The sequence below is a fragment of the Cyanistes caeruleus genome, chromosome 16 (assembly GCF_971803275.1).
Source record: "Cyanistes caeruleus chromosome 16, bCyaCae1.hap1.1, whole genome shotgun sequence".
Classification (NCBI taxonomy): Eukaryota; Metazoa; Chordata; class Aves; order Passeriformes; family Paridae; genus Cyanistes; species Cyanistes caeruleus.
Window position 1 is genome coordinate 15,324,814 of NC_141716.1, and position 17,825 is coordinate 15,342,638.

Genomic DNA, 17,825 nt, shown 5'->3' on the forward strand with positions numbered 1-17,825 from the left:
CGCCTGGATGGATAAGTCTCGTGCTGGTTGTTTTTCCTGTCTGCCATCTCTGGGCAAAGGCCTTTACCTCTGCATGGGATCAGAGATCCCCGCTGGTGGAACAGGATGGGGCAATGGATGGGAGAGAAGTTGTACCTTGCTGAGTTTCCTCCAACAGTGTCTGCAGCTCCTGATTGCAGGCCTTGATTTGGTTGTTGTCAGCCTGAGCCATCCTCAGCTCCATCTCCATGGCCTCACAGTGTGTGGCCATGGCCTCTGCTCTTTCCTCAGAGCTCTGGAGCCTCAGACGCAGCTCAGACATCTCAGCCTGCAGCACATGCACAGCGTCCCTCAAGCTCTGTTCTCCTGCTTGGGACTTTTCCAGCTCCTGCAGCAGCTCCTTCTCTTGAGTGTCCTGCTGAGCTGCCTTCTCTGTCACTGCATCCTGCAGGGCCTGGATCTGGAAGATGGATGCAGAGAGCCTCAGGGACTGGGCTGCTCCTGAGGCAGCAGAGCGGGCAGTAGGGAGAGCATTGAAGGAGAAATGACTTCAGGTAGAAATACACCAGAAACAGAAGGTGCAGAACCAGGAATCCAGTAGAGACAAAGGTAGAGAAAACAGGGGAAGGGAGGCAAGGGGCACCCTTGAGGCTGCAGCTCTGAACACGGGCTGAACTGGCTGTGGTGGAAGTGCCCTGCCCAGCCTGCCATAGCCACGTCTGTGTCCCCACATTGCTCAGTGCCTGGCACAGGCACCAATCCTGTCAGGGACAGCACTGCTAACAGAGGGACAGAGAAGCTCCAGAGGAGTGTGCTGCTGCTTCTGCTCCCAGATTTCCTGCTGGGACCCAGGAAAGAATGGGGGAAAACTTTGGCAGCAGACACCAGATCCAGCCTTGGCCTGAGGGTGCAGCAGCAGCAGCCCTGGGCAGAACACGGCGGCAGTGGATGCTGCTGGGAGGGGAAAGAGGTTGGGACTAGCATGCCAAAGGTGGTGTTGTGTGTCCCTGGAGAAGAGGATGGAGTGCCCAGCTTACCTGGGTGTTGAGCTGCTTCAGTTGTCCTGCACAAATTGAAGAGAGTTGTTCGGCCTGCTGAAGAGCAGAATGAAACTGAGACAGCTGATTGTTCAGCACTTGGTTCCTTTCTTCCAGTGATCTGAGGCACAGGGTCTTTTCCTCCAGAGACAGAATCAGCCTAGAAAGGAAGCATGCAACTCATTACTGTATGCGATCACATTTTATAAATTCTTAAGATTTGCTCCACGTCGGAGACAACTGCTCTGTCCGATGAGGCTCTGCACACTGATGCTGCCTGGTGCAGGAACTCGGAACTCATGAGCTGGGTCCCTGCCCAGCTGCCCAGCAGGGTTGTGTGGACATGGGGGAGGCAAGGCTGGTGCCAGGGCCAGCAGGGATCAGGGATGAGGCGAGAGCCGGGGAGGGCCTCTCCAACAGTCTCTGCAATGTTGGGACTCAGACCGTGGCAACCGTCAACAGTCCATGAAATGTTGGGGATTGCACCCTGGAAACAATCAACAGCTCTTGGCTATTTGGGTTTGGACCATGGAGCTGTCAACAGCTTGTGACCATTGGGGCTTGGACCTTGCAACGGCCAACAGCACTTTGATCGTGTTTGATTGCTATTGACCCTGCAAAGGCCAAGAACCTTTGGAGATTGGGGTTTGGACCCTGCAAAGGCCAAGGGCCTTTAGATACTGGGGTTTGGACCCTGCAAAAGCAAACTCCATTGGACACTGAGGTTTAGACTTTGCAAATGCCAAGGCCTTTTAGGCACTGAGAGTTAAACCCTGCGAAGGCCAAGGGTGTTTGAACATTAAGGGTTAAACCCTGGAAGTCCGAGGGCCTTTGAACACTGGGGTTAAACCCTGCGAAGGCCAAGGGCCTTTGGACACTGCACTTTGGACACTGTTTGTGCCAAGGAGCGGATGGACACGCGACGGGTGAGTGAGAAAGCCACTGCTCTCCTTGTGCCAAGCCCTGCAGGGGCCTGGGTGGGCCTGGGCTGTGCCTCAGGGAAGGCTTCCCTCTGGGAATAGCAAGGGTTTAACAGTTGCTGTTCCAGAGCTCCAGCAGCTTTGGTGCTTGCTGTGGGGACAGGCCTGGGAGGGAATGGGGGGCACCTGGCCATCCCAGAGCACAGCCACATCTCCTCCTCCATCCTTGTCCAACCGGAGGGGCCATGGGCACAAACAAGGGTCATCGCCTTCCCCTCAGCCTAATTTACAGTGCAGCCTCAGCTCTTCCCAGAGGCAAACCGGGGTTTCTCTCAGACATTTCTGAGATGATCCCCAGTGGCCTAGGGGAGGCCATGGGGATAACAGGAAGATGCTCCAAGGGCTGGAGCACCTGTGCCAAGGGCAAAGGAGGCAAGAGTTGGGGTTGTCCAGGTGGGAGAAGGTTCCAGGGTAATCTTAGAGCTCCTATCAATGCATGAAGGAAGGGCCTGCAAGAGAGCTGGACAGCGACTTAAGGCAGGGGCCTGCAAGGACAGGACGAGGGAAAATGGCTTCCCACTGAGACAGGGCAGGGATGGATGGGCTATTTGCAGGGAATTCTGCCCTGTCAGGGTGCTGGGGACCTGGGGCCCTGGCATAGGATGCCCAGGGAAGCTGTGGCTGCCACTGGATCCCTGGGAGTGTTCAAGGCCAGGTTGGATGGGTCTCTGGGCAACTCCCGTTTTGGTGTCCTTAGAAATGATGAGACACATTCCAGCATGTTTGTTTGTGCTGCTGTCAAACTAGTGGGCTGAAAATATTCCCAAGGAGGGGAGGAAGAGCTCAGCTGGAATTGCTGCTCTCTGGGACAGGCTGGGAAGCACTTAGATGTGACTGGGCAGGCATGCAGTCTGAGTGTGCTCTTCCCTGTGCTCTTCCAGGGAGCTCGAGGTCTTTCTCACCAGGGACAATCCTCCCGAGCCCCTGAGGTGAGTAAACTGTGCTGAGCTGGCTGGGATTTTGAAACTGAATGGACACTGGTTCTTGTGGGATCAGAAGAGGCATCTCAGTGGTACTTTGGAATAGGAAGAGAATGCCTGACTAACAGCTGGATGTGGGCTTTCAGGCACTGACAGACGACAGTGACAGCATGGCCCATTCCATCGTCTGCACTGACAATCCTGGCAGCATCCTCTCAACTCTGACATCCACGGATAAACAGGATCCCTTTGCATTGCTTTGGGAAGTCTCAGGGAATTGTGGGCGCTTGCAGGAACGTATTGGTCAAATGGACGAGGAAACCCAAACGGTCACAAGCCGCTATCAGCAGATGGAGGATCTGATAGAAGAAATCAGAGGGTGAACATTTCCTCCTCCTCCTCCTCCTCTTGCATTCCAGATGCAATCTGCTTCCAGGTGTGGGAGTTCAGAGGTTCCTGGGTGAAGAAATCACCTGCCCTACCATGTGTGGCTCTTGAGCATCGTCCTGTCAGGGTTTTTCATGCTCTACTGTGACTCCTAAGGCTGTGTGGGAGATGCACAGCCATGTTGGAATAGAAGACTCCTTTTTCTCACCATACTGCTTCCCTGAATTCTGTTCTTTGCGTGCCCCTGCCCAGCCACTGCTTCTCACTGAAGGAAGGCAAAATCCTGCCTTCCTTTCCCTTTGCCTCTGGAGGATTTCCTAGGGAGGGAAAGAGCAAGGTCTTCCTTAGCCCACTGCCCCCTGCTCCAGCCTGGAGTGCTGGAAATGGGATCGGTGACTCTTGAGGCCTCTTTGTTCTTCTGACTGAGCCTTGTCTCTGCAGTTGCTGCAAAAACGTTGAGAAGTCCAGGGAAAAGCTGCAGCAATGCATGGGAATCCCAGAGCCAGGAGCCTTGTGGCTGCGTCAAAGGAACACCGAGCAGCAGAAGGAAACGTCACCCCAGGTGGAAAAGGCCCAGCAGCAGGACAGGATGGAGGTTGGTTTTGGAAATGAGACTGGCTTTCCCTTGAAAACTTGTCTTGGCCCTTCTTGTACAGTGGAGGCTGCACTGGAGGGAGAAGACCCCTCATTGCAGAGCGAGCTGGAAGTCAAGAGGCAGACACTGGAGGAATTGCAGCTTCAGAGGGATCTGCTGGAGCAAAGGAGGGATGATGTCACCATGGCTCTGGACACCTCATTGCTAGGCAGCACCTGTGGGAGTGGGAGTTGTGCCAGCCAGATCAGCCCAGATGCTGGTTCTGGCAGTAGAAGACAGGGACACTGCTGTGGACAGCTGCCTCAAGATGGCACATGCATTTTTTAGCCAGGGATATGGGTGTTTGTCAGCAAAGTGTTGCATGCTTCTGCAAAATTTGTTGCTGTGAGCAGCCACAGAGCCTCTAAAACAGGGAATGGAGCTGGGGAAGGGTCTGGAGCACAGGTTTGACAAGGAGCAGCTGAGGGAGCTGGCGGGGCTCAGCCTGGAGAAAAGGAGGCTCAGGGGGCACCTTCTTGCTCTCTACAGCTTCCTGTGACAGGAAGGTGCAGCAGCTGAGGGTTGGGCTCTGCTCCCAGGGAGCAAGGGACAGGACACGAGGAAACTGCTCCAAGCTGTGCCAGCATAGGTTTGGATTGGGCGTTACAGGATAGCTGCAAGAGAAGGGTTTGTTTCTGATGGTCCCTCTCAGACAGTCTCCGTTCTGGGGTATGTGGTAGGTTTGGCAAATATACAGCAGAGATTTTGCTTTTGAAGAAAAGAGCTCAAAAACACGGTTTGGTCATCTGGCTTGAATAGCAGCAAGGGCCATTAGACACCTTCTTTGTGTAAGACAAGTCAGTGGTATTGTTGGTGTGAATTGCTGCACCAAGACATCTGCATTGGCCACATCAGCCAGATTTCCATCAGTCACTAAATGTCTGCTCACCACAAGAGCCATTTCCCTGCCAAGCATCCCCTCGTTGCAGAGAGCTGCTCTGAACATGTGGAGAGGTGACACTTTGATGGGGGTTTTGTTCTAGAAGAGGCAGTCCTGTATATTTTCCCTTGCTTCAGGGAGCAAAATTGCTTTCCCCAACCTTCCTGAAAATATCCAGGGCTGAAAAAGATCCTGATAGAAATTTTGTTTGCCATGTGGCACTTGAGGAAGATGCAGTGCTTTTGGGTGACAACATGGAGTTTGGAGTAGGGATGTTTGTTGGCAAGGAGCTGTCAAGTCCCAGGCAAGGCAGCAGGGCCTGACACAGCAGCTCCAAGGTAACAGTGGCAGCGGCTTTTGCAGCCCAGGGTATCAGAGCTGCATAGGGTAGTGCTGTGAACCTTGGAGGCCAGAGCACAGGTGCTCCTTGTCCTCTGGCTGCCTGCGAGGTGGCACTGGCTGGCTCTGCACAGGGCTCCTGAGGAAGGGCTCAAGCTGTACCTTGTCCTGTTTCCAGGTTTCCCAGGAGCAAGAGTCAGCGAGCAGGGCTCTGGAGCAGCTGCGCCAGCAATCCACTGGCCAAGAGCATGCACAGGCCCAGGTGTGCAGAGAGAAGGAGCTGCTGGGCCAGGAGAAGGCTGCCCTTAAGGGAGGAATGGATAACATGGAACGGCACCAACAAGAGCTTTGCAAGCAGCTGGCAGAGACCAGGTAAAGGCAGGGAGCAGAATCTTTCAGATGTTTTTACATTCCGTGGAAGAATATGGAAATGTCTCCAAAAAAAGAGAAATATGCCACAATGTGAAGGTTATTTTTCTGACATCTAAAGCCAATAAAGCTCTCATGAGCCTTGGGCTCCTGTTTGTGCTGCCAAGCACATTCCTGTGGGAAGTCAAAAGCAAGCCACCCAGCCCTGAATTGAGTAGTAGTTAAAGCATGCAGAGGTTGAGTGAAACCTCAAGTTTCTCTTGCGTTTGGTTCCTTTTTGTGAGCATCCCTGGTTCACTGAACATCCCTCGTTCCTTACCAAGTAGCTTGACATGATCTTGATCTTCAGAACTGAAGCCGCATCTTGAGCATTCCAGGCTCTTACCTGGGGACATTGGGAGTGTTTTGTTCTAGAAGGGGAAGTCCTGTATGTTTTCCCTTGTTGCTTGCTGCCATTGTGGGTGAAGCCAGAGGCTCCTGCTGAAAGTCTTGAGGCTTTCTGCTTCCAAGCCCACTCTTGAGAAGTGTGGGCCAGGTGCTAGAGGTGGTTATAGAGCAGCAGGGAAAGCCCTTTGGAATCCTCAACGACCTCTGGGGATTCTTGCTAATTGTTGATGGGCATCCACCTGCCAAACCCACTGAGGTCTCTTTGCATGGTCCCTCTCACTCTGTAAAGAAGGACAAGCCAATTGGGCTACTGCCTGCTTAGCCAACAACACTAAAATAAAGGTGGCAAGCCTACTCCTTGACCTTGCATGAGTTTAAACAGCAGTCTCTGAATTCAAGTAGTTATTGTTCAGACAAAAGGGTGTTGGGATCTTTTACAAGTGCTGCCATGACCATGAGATTTTACTGTATCATGCAAAGTAGTTCTGAAGTCTCTTAAATACATGGTGTCTGGAAGATGATGTAACTTTATGTCCATTTTCAAGAGCATCAAAAAGTCAGGAGTCAGCCAGAGCAAGAGTCTGTCCTGTCCCCCTGCAGAGCAGCTTGCAAGTGCTGATGACAGAAGGGCTGTGAGCAGAGGCTGAGACTTTGCTCGTCAGCCCATCCTGTCCGGGCAGAGCTCCCCAGTGTCATAGGTCAGGAACAGCAAGTGAAGCTTTGGCTGTTGAGGTCAAGTTGGGCTGGGCTGTGTGTGCTGTGCCAGGCCATAAGGAAGGCCAGGGCACTCCCTCAGAGGGCCCTGCTTTGCTATGGAAATGGCACAAAAGTGTCTTCTCTGGACGAGTTTCCATGTGATCCATTTTCCATAGTGATGTGTGGGGATCTTGAGCCTCGTTGTCCTGGAATAACCAGCTGTGGGTGTCAGGAGCAAGCAGCTCATGTCTCTCTGCAACTTGTAGGTCAGCAAAGGAGAGCCTGGAATCCAGCCTGTCTGCTGTTCAGCAGCAAATATCTCAGCTGGAGATGAGCAGGAACCATCTGGAGGCTCAAGTGCTCAGAGTCACGCAGGCCAAGGCAGTGGTAGAAGGTGAGGACCTCGTGTGCTTTGTTTGTGGTGCTGCCCCTGCCGAGAGAAGCTAAGCACCCTGTAAAGCCACCTCTGTCCACAGGGCTTCTGAGGAGTGGTGGGGCTGGAGGCACTGAAAGGGCCTAAGGTCAGTAAAGTCAGCAAAGACTCTGATTCCTGCTGTTGGTGATGTTTGCAGGACAAGTGAAATTCCTGCAACAAGAGCTGGAAGCAGAGAGAGCTCTCAGGATGAAAGAACAGGAAGAGACAGCTCAGCAGCTCATGCAGGCAGAGAATAGGTGTCAAGAAAGCCTCAGGCTTCAGGCAAAAGCTCAGCAACTGGAAATAAACAAGCTCCTGCACGACCTGGTAGGGGACAATATGCTTCTGAATTGTCCGAGCTGGGCCTGTGGGAAGGTTTAGCTCAAGCAGAACCTGAGAGTGAGAAAGGGCAGCAATCCTCTGCCAGAGGCCTCTTGCTGCTGGGCTGGGCAGCAGAGCCAGCATCTCAGACTTGGAGGTGTGTGAAGCCCCCCAGGCTGGTGCTGGGACAGCAAATGCAGCCACGGCTCCAGTGAGGGCGTAAGACGAGTTCCAGAGCAGGTTGGGCAGTGCCCACCCAAAGTGAGACAGCCCAGGGCAGGATCATCCCTGAGTCCCTCCTGCCACGGAGCAGATGCCATCATGCAGCAGATGCCAACATGGAGCAGATGCCAACGTGGAGCAGATGCCATCAGTGCCACTGGCTGCAGGAGTGGGAACTCAGTTCCTTTCTTGCTGTGCTTCCATGATTGACACAGGGATTAGGTTTGGGCTGGAAGCCAATGGAACAGGCCCCTGGTCCTTCAGTGCTTGTGGCTGGGGCATCAGGGAGGGGAAGGTGACACCTCCTTTTGTGAGTGCTTGGGCTCAATGCTTGTGAAGGCTTTTCCCAACAGAAATGATTCCATGAGGCTGTGATTCTTGCAGCTGCTGAGCCTCCTCTTAAATTCCCATGCAGGACATGAATTCTGGAGTGCAGAAAGCCAGTGCTGTTGTCTTTTCAGGTTGGGGTTTGTGGGATGGATGAAGCTTCACATCTTTCCGCAAGGAGCTTGCTGGGACTTCATCTTGCAAATTTCTCCTCCCCTCCTCAGGCAAGTGAACGTGAAAGGCACCGTGCTAAGATGCTGGAACAATGGCAAGAAGAGAAGGCAAAGAGAGAGCGGGAACACGAGAAGGTGCTGCTTGAGCTGAGGCAGAAAGTTGCCAGCCTGCAGGCCCAACAACAAGACGAACAAATTAGATTTGAAAAAGCCAAGCGACAGGTAATGGTTCTGAAGGGAGAACTGGTGTGATTTTTTGCAAGGCTGGAGCTGTGGAGATAGCAGGCTATGGGGGCTGTGTGGAGCATGTCCTCCATGTCCTCTCCATTGAATGTGGGCAGGTGAAAGGTGATCGGGTCTGTCTTTGGGACCAGGAATGAGCCCTCTCACAGGAAGCCAGGCAGAAACATCAGCTTTAAGTTGAGATTTTTGTGCTGCTCTTGTGTTCTGTTTTTCTAAGACATACCTCAGAGTTTCTTCACTGTTCTCTTGCCACTCCCCTTCTGGTGTGTGCTGGTAGGTGTTCAGTGCCAAAGTGAGATTGTAGGACTTTTGTGGGCACAGGGAGGGTGTAGCAGGAATGCTGACAAGGATGAGAAAAATCTATTTAACGACTCATCTGGAGTATTTCTGAAGAGGAACCCAGAGATGTCTTCTGGGCTGTGTTTTAAGTCACTTCCTGGGCAGCTGTGGTTCCCCGGGGCAGACAGTGGCCCAGGGGAGCAGCAGCCAAGTGCTCTGAGGGCGCATGAGCCCATCCGTCTTTGCCTCTTGCCACACAGATGTTGCAGGCAAGTGTGAAACCCTCTGCTCTTTGCTTCTGTGCAGGTGCTGCAGGAAGAGCAGAATGAGAAGAGGGCTTTAACAGAGACACTGCTCCAAACTCGGGGACAGCTCAGCCAAGCGTGCCAGCAGGTCCAGCAGCTCAGGCAGGCGGTGAAAGAGCAGCAAGAGAAGGGACAGGTAAGTCTGAGTAGGCAGGGAATGGAGTGCAGGGCAGGGACAAGGGCACAAAAGGCAGCTCCTGGGAGTGAGGAGGCAAGGGCTGCCTCAGGCTCTGGGAACACAGAGCCTGGTAAGCTCCAGAGCTCAGGCCCAGGAAGGAGGGCTTGCAGTGCAAGCAGAGCTGGGTTGAGAAGCCACAAGAAATGGCTGAAGGAATGGGATTTGGAGACAGCAAGTGCAAAAATCTGAGCCTGAGGGCAGGTCCCAGGAAGTCACTCTGCATTTTGTTGCCAGACCATCGAGGCAAAGCTGCAAGCTGAGCTGCAGGAAGCTCACAATGAAATATTGGCAGTGCAGAGGAGGCACAAGGAAGAACTTCAGGGCATCAGAGAGAGGAGATGAATGTCTTCCTTGAACAGAGGGATGCTCTACAAAAGCAGGTGAGTTGAAACAGCAGTGGCACTGCAGTCACCCAGGGAGGACTCTGTGGCCTTCTTGCTTTTCCATGGCAGAGCAGCAGCTGATGGAGTGATCCCTGGGGCTGCCTCATGCTGTGGGGGCTCCATGGCAGCTGCTCTGAAGGACACTCAGTGCTCTGCTGAATCTCAGCTGCTGCCCCCTGGACAGCTGGGCCAGTCCTCTGGGCTGTTGGCCAGCACCCATCAGCATGGACTCCTGCTGGCCTCTTCTTGCTAGCCTTGGTTTGGGAGGTGCTTTTTCAGGTGGGCCACTTAGAGACTTAACCAAGTTGTCCATCTCTATTGGGAATCTGCCAGTCCCAGGACAGGGAGAAAGGGAAAGTTTTCCTTTCTCATTCCTAAGTGCCTCTACTGTGGCTGACAGTGGCAGGCTGTGGCTGTCGCCTCTGACTGCTTTGTTCTGTTTGACTGGAGGTGGAAGAGTTGACATCTCAGCTGGCAGCCTCCTTGAGAGTTCCTGGAAAGCACAGTCCAGAGAGCCCAGCAAGATGTGAGCGAGGCCCAGGCACAGTCAAGGCAGAAGCAATTGGAGGCTGAACACATCCAGAAGAGGCTGGAGGAGGCAGAACATCAGAAGAAGGAGCTCCAAGTGAAGCTGCAGAAACTGGAGAGGGAATGGAGTGAATGCAAAGAAGTGGCACTGGAAAATTTTGAATTGCAGGCTTCCGTGAATGTCCTAGAGAGGGAAAGAGACAGGTAAATGAAAGCCTGTGGGACTCTGCAATGTGGTGAATGCATTCCCTCTTTGCCATCTTTGCACCTACCTGGGGCTCTGGCAGCATTTCCTAAGGGGCAGATTCTGAACTCTCCATGAAGACACATCTCATTATCTGTATGTTGTGTTCACTCTCTAATATTTTAAGCCTTCACTTGGAGTTTTTCTGAAGACAAAGGCTTTTGGGGTAGCTCTTTCCCTCTAGGGAGTGTTGTGCTGTTAGGTTAGGTTAGGTTAGGTTAGGTTAGGTTAGGTTAGGTGGGTGTGTTAACAGTGCTGGAGCTGCAGTGTAAGGAGCTGGATACATCCATCAGCTCCACCTTGGCTGCTGTAACTTGAAGCCTTTGGGATCTGATCAGCCTGGCATCTGATGCCTTTACTGGGCAGAACCTTCTTAAGGCCCTGAGTGCTGATCAAGCCCAGATTGCCCTGGGAGGCACCCAAGAAACAAGAATGTTTCTTGAAAGAAATTGGCCAGGAGACAAGACTCCTGTTTGATGCCTTTAATTAGGATTCAGCTCTTGGGGTGGGGGGCCCGAGGGCTTGTTTGCACCATGGCCATTCCCACACTTGCAGCTCCAAGGAGGAGGCACAATTCAGCTTTGCAGCACACACTGCAGAGCTGGGGCTTCCATCCTCATGAGAGTAGCCAGAAGGCCTGTTGTTCTGGCTCATTGTCTAGGGGTGTCAGTCCTTTCCAGTCCTCTTAGGTCATGGTGATGCAGGAAGATGGTTTCTAAGCAGGCTTAGGTGATGCAGGGAGATGATCTTAGCTTGCTAGAATATGTTTCCTTGTCCTTTTATTCCTCTGTTAGCTCATTGTTTTGGTGTCTTGCATGCCTTAGTTTGCGTATTACTTGGTTGCACAGCTTCCTGGGAGTTTCTTTGTTCTAGTGTGGCACAGCAACCATGGGAGTTGTCTCCTTCTGTGGCATACCTTTCTAATGGGTTGCTTTTGTTAGTTTAATTTAGCCCCCATGGGAGCAGCTCTGTTACAGCAGTAGCAGGGAAGGAAGGGAAAGGTACAGGAATATCTCATAAGAACCTTTCAAACACTTCAGAACCTGGTACGTAATTAACATTACTAATAACCATCGGAGTAAACAAGGGGTACAAGGTTTACAAATGGGATAAGAACGTTAACTGTACGTAACTAAACACAGTATTTTAACTGGGGTGGATTTCTTGAGAGATTTTATTCATGATATCTCTGGTGCATTGCTCCTGATAAAATGCCCCCCCCCCGCCCCGGTGCCTGGAGGGGCTCAAGCAGGGTCCCTGCCACCCTCCACACTCACAGGTGTTACTGACTGTGCAAAGAATGCAAGAAACCAGAGCAAGGTTAGGGGGGCTCCTCCAGCTGATCAAGTCAAGCCAGTCTTCAGTGCCACAGGATTCTTCTTCCAAGAAGAAGACAAAGGAAAGGCAGAGCACTCTTGCTTGCCTGGAGGTTTCTGCATCTTTCATCAGCTTGAGCTCCAAGCCTCTGTTGCCACTTCTGCCTTGGGCCTTTGTTCCTCCAGCTGAAAGTAGGATGGGTGCTGGTAAATCTCAGGGAACTTGCCAGACGTCCCCTGGCTGTAGGGTGCTGCTCCTCCCACCTGGACATACAAGATGGGGGAAGGAAACGTCTCTTCCATGTTGACCAAACCTCTTCCCCTTGGAGCCTGGTTAGTCAGAAGAAAATTCTTCCTCTTCCCTAATGTCTTCATTGCAGGACTTTGTTAGGTTTGTATTCACTTTCCCAGCTCAAATAGAAGGTAGGCCATGAAGGCAGGAACTCCCTGTTCTTTCAGGAACAAAAGCAGAGTGGGCACATGCTGGGCTGTGACTGCAGGGGGAACAAACAGCCAAGTTGTTTAGACAATCCTCATTGGACAGAGCAGTTTTCTCTGAGGTGGTGCAAGTCCTAGGAGTTTATAAAATGTGATGCCATTAGTAATGAGTTGCATGCTTCCTTTCTAGGCTGATTCTGTCTCTGGAGGAAAAGAGCACGGATCTCAGAATGCTGGAACAAAGGAACCTGGTGCTGAACAATGAGCTGTCTCAGTTTCATTCTGCTCTTCAGCAGGCCGAACAACTCTCTTCAATTTGTGCAGGACAACTGAAGCAGCTCAACACCCAGGTAAGCTGTGCACTCCATCCTCTTCTCCAGGGACACACAACACCACCTTTGGCATGCTAGTCCCAACCTCCTTCCCCTCCCAGCAGCATCCACATGTTCTTCCCAGGCCTGCTGCTGCTGCTGCACCCTCAGGCCAAGGCTGGATCTGGTGTCTGCTGCCAAAGTTTTCCCCCATTCTTTCCTGGGTCCCAGCAGAAAATGTGGGAGCAGAAGCCGCAGCACACTCCTCTGGAGTTTCTCTGTCCCTCTGTTAGCAGTGCTGTCCCTGACAGGATTGGTGCCTGTGCCAGGCACTGAGCAATGTGGGGACACAGACGTGGCTATGGCAGGCTGGGCAGGGCACTTCCACCACAGCCAGTTCAGCCCGTGTTCAGAGCTGCAGCCTCAAGGGTGCCCCTTGCCTCCCTTTCCCTGTTTTCTCTACCTTTGTCTCCACTGGAATCCTTGGTTCCACTGGAATGCCCTGGAATCCTGCACAGGCATCCCAGCTGCTTTGTCTCTCTTGGATTGCTCACTCAGCACAAGGCCAAGAGCAAACACACTTTGCTATTCCTCCGAACCTTGCCCCTGCCATTCCTGCTTTTTTCTCTGCTTGGAAGATTCCTTCACTTCTGTCAGCTTTGGAAGATTTTGTGGGCTTAAGACCAGGCAAACCCAGTCAGGCAGAGAAGACAGTGCTGTTGCCACTTTGCAGCGCCTCCCTCATCTCAAGGAGGACATTCATATCCTCTCTGATGCCTTGGAGTTCTTCCTTCTGCCTTCTATGCACTGCCAGCATTTCATTGTGAGCTTCCTGCAGCTCAGCTTGCAGCTTTGCCTTGATGGTCTGGCAACAAAATGCAGAGCGACTTCCTGGGACCTGCCCTCAGGCTCAGATTTTTGCACTTGCTGTCTCCAAATCCCATTCCTTCAGCCACTTCTTGTGGCTTCTCAACCCAGCTCTGCTTGCACTGCAAGCCCTCCTTCCTGGCCTGAGCTCTGGAGCTTACCAGGCTCTGTGCTCCCACAGCCTGAGGCAGCCCTTGCCTCCTCACTCCCAGGAGCTGCCTTTTGTGCCCTTGTCCCTGCCCTGCACTCCATTCCCTGCCTACTCAGACTTACCTGTCCCTTCTCTTGCTGCTCTTTCACCTCCTGCCTGAGCTGCTGGACCTGCTGGCACGCTTGGCTGAGCTGTCCCCGAGTTTGGAGCAGTGTCTCTGTTAAAGCCCTCTTCTCATTCTGCTCTTCCTGCAGCACCTGCACAGAAGCAAAGAGCAGAGGGTTTCACACTTGCCTGCAACATCTGTGTGGCAAGAGGCAAAGACGGATGGGCTCACGCGCCCTCAGAGCACTTGGCTGCTGCTCCCCTGGGCCACTGTCTGCCCCGGGGAGCCACAGCTGCCCAGGAAGTGACTTAAAACACAGCCCAGAAGACATCTCTGGGTTCCTCTTCAGAAATACTCCACATGAATCGTTAAATAGATTTTTCTTATCCTTGTCAGCATTTCTGACACCCTCCCTGTGCCCACAAAAGTCCTATGTTGTGGTTTTAATCCAATTACTAAGAAAATAACTTATTTCTTGTTGTGAGATATGGATTAGAACAAGAGCAAAACAGGCATAAAACTTAAATGGAAAAAAAAAAAAAAAGTTTTTTGACAAACTACAATAATTAGAACACCAGAATAAACTTCCAGAAAAACCTTTTCATCCCCTATTCACCCACTATTCCCTTGTTCACATGACAACAGAGACAAAAACTTTGGAACTTTGATGGTTAAAACAGTCCCAATTCTTGCTACAGTCTTTTCACCAGTCGTAGTAGAGAAACAGAAGTTTTTTCCTGTTAATTTATGGAGTTTCTCACAAGAAAACTATTTTTGTTATAGTTTTCCATTGCCCTAATGTTAGCTGCCCAGAGCTGCTATTATTAGAGCTCACTCCTCCCATTTTCACATCACTCTGAAGTGTGTATGGGCCATGAGTCTAGGGATAGCATTTCTAAGGATAAGTTATTCAAAGGCAAAAAAGTCTTCTTCATCTGTTTCTGTGAGCTTCACTAGAAAACAGTTTTCTCATTGCCTCTCAAGGCTTCAAATCTCCCAGCACTTCACTATACCATAATTACTCTACTTTTTACTCCAATTTACACTTTGAACCCTATTATTCCTCCCTAGATACTGTATCATGAATTAAAGGAGTTCTTTTCAGGACTTCATTGTCCATCTCCATAGTTTTAACAGAAAGATATTTCAGCTTAATGAAAGCATCTTCTTAATTCTCTACCTCTTCTGAAGCTTCTTTTCTTTCCTGTCACTGGTAGTTTATAAAGTGTCTTTTCATGTTGATCACTCTCTTTTTCTCTCTCTGGATAAAAAGATTAATCCGCAAGTCTCATCTGGGTAATGAAAGAGTTAAAATCTTGCCCAGGCTTTTGTAGATGGTTCGGTGATCTCTGCCGAACAGGAGCTGGAGCCGTCTGCGATGGGAAGTTCTTCATAGCTGCTCTGGAGAGTGTGGTCGCTGTCTCTGCTTGCTGCAGGTCCAAAGCCTCTCTCCTTCTTCACTCAGCAGTTTCTAGTGAATTTAGTTACAGCAAAACCTGCAGCCGAGCCAGAGATCGGCCTGGCCCGGCCCGGGCCCGAGGAAAACCTTCCCCAGGCCCCCCCATCTCCCGGGCAGGAGACGCGGCAGGCCCGGCCCCGGCCCCGCCCGGCCGCATGGCCTGGGCAGGGAACGGGAGGCCTGGAGCTCCGCCACCCTTCCAGCCAGGAAACAAAGAGAACCCAGAGAGCTCTGCTTTTACACTTTAAGGTAGGGTTCACAAGTTGATCCCACTTTTCAATGGCCTAAACTGCTGTCAATTCTCAGCAATGACCGATAATTGGTCAGGAGAAAAGACTCCAGGCAGTTCCCAGCAACTCCAACTCCCTTAAAGGTAAAGTAACTCCATGACACCCAGCTTGAGGAAATGAATGCAGAAGGAGGTGCAGAGTTGTTCAGAGAAGGTTTGGTGAAGATAAAACTAAGATAAAAAAGAGATTTGCTGCTTCTTTCTACCAAACTTCCAGTGTTTGGTGTGTTTGCAAAGCCCCTGCTTTGGTCAAGTGGCACATGACCATTTTCTCTCTCTCAAGATGGGTGCACAGGGGAAAGAGGTGCCTGTGTGGAAAATCTTGACATTTCCTGCAAAACAGTGAATTGCCTGGGTGTAAAAATAAACATCATAAACATAAACATAATATTATAATAGTTAATAATAATAATAATAATAATAATAATAATAATAATAATAATAATATTAATAATAATAATAATGATGGCAGGGTGGAGGCAAGGGCAGCCCTGCCCTGGGGAATCAGCTCCTAAATGCCCTGGATGCAGGTGTTTGGGGAAGGCTGGGGGGTCTGCAGTTTGGCCCTGTGGGACAGAGGGATGGAGTTCCCATGCCTGGGCAGTCCAGGGGAGGATGATCCAGAGCCTCATGGCTCTTGTCAAGTCTCTGTGTGAGGCAGATTTTCCCCAAGACCTCACTCCAGCCTTCCAGAAAGCAAATAGTTCTGTGTTCTGCTTCCCCAAACCTGTGTCTCCTCATCTGCTCCACCCTCTGAGTGCACTCACAGCCTGGCCAAAAAGAATTAAAAGTTTTTTGTGGCTGGCAATTCAAAAACTATGAAAGCTCACAGACAAATTCTGTGGGGTTGGTTGGAAAGACAGAGTGAGTTTTGGAGGGTCTTTGTTCTCTTTGCTCTTCATCTGCACAAGTCTTCACACTTTCCATTACAAGTCCCAGCCAGAGCTCCTGCTGGGGAAAGGAAAAGCTCCATAGCCATGAAGTGGAGCATTCCCTTCATTCCAGCAGCCCCTCATTGACCAGGAACTCCACAGGTCACCGTGAGGCAGTTCATTGCCAGATTTCACCAGGAGTAATTCATAACCAGGAAAAGGCATCCCTGGGACTCCCAGAACTCCTGAATAGTTCATTATCCAAGGCACAATGCCTTCTGAGCATCCTCCTAGCAGGGAGGCTCCCATGTGGATACACCAAAATCCTCTCCAGCATTCCCCAGCAAGGAATCCCTCAGCTGGCATCTGCTCATTGCTGCAATAGCTGAAATTTAATTTGATCTTAATAATTAAACCTCCAAATAACAGCTTTCACATGCCAGCTGAACCATTAAATTCCAGGAGTGGATACAAGCCTTTTTGCAGTGAGTGGAGTTTACTCATGTGGAAATTTCCTGGTGTGCTACTGGACTTGTTATTGATGCAAATTTTGTGGCACTGAATAAAAATGTTTCTTTTCCCTTTCAGACGACGATAGAATCCGTGAGTTGTTTGGTTGGGTTGGTTTGGGTATTTTTAATGCGCTTGGCACAAAGAAACTCCTCGTTGTTTGAGCTGTGCCTCAGTGCTGATGCACAGGACCTTTTCCAGAGCTGGTTTTAGAACTGGAGTCACTTTGCAGCAGCCTCAGCTGGAATCTGTGGGGGTAAAAATCAACAGTGGTGCCTCCAGAACCCCTCTGAGAGTCTTCTGCAGGGCCTTGTCCTGAGCCTCACCCTCCAGGACACACCAGCCAAGAAATGCAGTGGGACCACCATGGCACCAGCGCTCCCTGATAGACTCAACCACAGGAAATTACACCAGAGGGTGTGAAATATCAGATTTTCTCTTGTCCCTTGCTCTACTCAGTGCCCGTGGCTGTACAACACAGCCAAACATCCATCCCTGAGCTTGGCTCAGGAATCCTGGCAGCTTTGGAAAAAACCACTTTGCCACCACACGTGTAAGGCCAGCAGAAAGGCTTCCCCCGAGCAGCTCCTCCTGGATTCCAACCACAGACCTCTTCTTAAACCTAAATAATTTAAAAGGCACAAGCAAGACCTCTCTAGCTGCTCCCCCACCCATATCTGAGTATCTTTACTCACCGAAAAAGTGCACTCATGAAATTGTAATGTACATGTTAATTAATGTACATATTTTCTCTGTGAATTTTGCACAGCTGTAAGTGGCCAAATAAATAATGAATGCCGTGGAATAATTTATGTGAGCTCTGTTTCTTATAGTACATGTTTTAATTACCGATATGGACGCATCTCGATGAATTATTGAAAGTCAAAGAATAAATAATATTAAAATTAAAAAGTACACGAGAAGCAAAGTTCAAATAGATATTTAATTCTACTAACACGCTGTGATGTAATCCTTGCCCCATAATTGGCAGCAGGAGAGGAAATGTTCGTCCTGGCCAGCTTGAGCTCCATTTCTTCTGGGGTTTTTTGTGCCTTTCAGTGTTGAAATTCATCAGCTGAAGCTACAGGGATGCTTTTCACCATTGGACCTTCAGAAGGAACTATGTTAGTTACATTAATTATGTCAATTCTTCCCTGTGAGGCTGCTGAGGCCCTGGCACAGGTTTCCTGTGGCTGCCCCTGGATGCCTGGAAATGTCCAAGGCCAGGCTGGATGGGGCTTGGAGCAGCCTGGGATAGGGGAAGGTGTCCAGGCTCCTTT

General features: G+C 50.8%; 1 protein-coding gene across 2 annotated transcripts in view; it reads left to right on the forward strand.

Moving 5' to 3' along the window:
- The first annotated feature begins 1,525 nt into the window (after window positions 1-1,525).
- Window positions 1,526-17,825, forward strand: part of LOC111943692 (uncharacterized) — an 80,233-nt gene continuing 63,933 nt past the window's right edge. The window contains exons 1-12 of one of the 2 annotated variants that reach the window (XM_086853507.1): window positions 1,526-1,701; window positions 1,781-1,942; window positions 2,878-2,925; window positions 3,063-3,295; window positions 3,745-3,898; window positions 5,335-5,528; window positions 6,875-7,002; window positions 7,181-7,350; window positions 8,118-8,288; window positions 8,895-9,029; window positions 9,306-9,451; window positions 9,905-10,186. In XM_086853507.1, coding sequence (XP_086709633.1) covers window positions 1,928-1,942; window positions 2,878-2,925; window positions 3,063-3,295; window positions 3,745-3,898; window positions 5,335-5,528; window positions 6,875-7,002; window positions 7,181-7,350; window positions 8,118-8,288; window positions 8,895-9,029; window positions 9,306-9,413 — 1,356 coding nt within the window. In that variant the 5' untranslated portion in view covers window positions 1,526-1,701; window positions 1,781-1,927 and the 3' untranslated portion in view covers window positions 9,414-9,451; window positions 9,905-10,186. The remainder of the gene's footprint in view (window positions 1,702-1,780; window positions 1,943-2,877; window positions 2,926-3,062; window positions 3,296-3,744; window positions 3,899-5,334; window positions 5,529-6,874; window positions 7,003-7,180; window positions 7,351-8,117; window positions 8,289-8,894; window positions 9,030-9,305; window positions 9,452-9,904; window positions 10,187-17,825) is intronic. The other variant, XM_086853508.1, reaches the window with a different exon arrangement.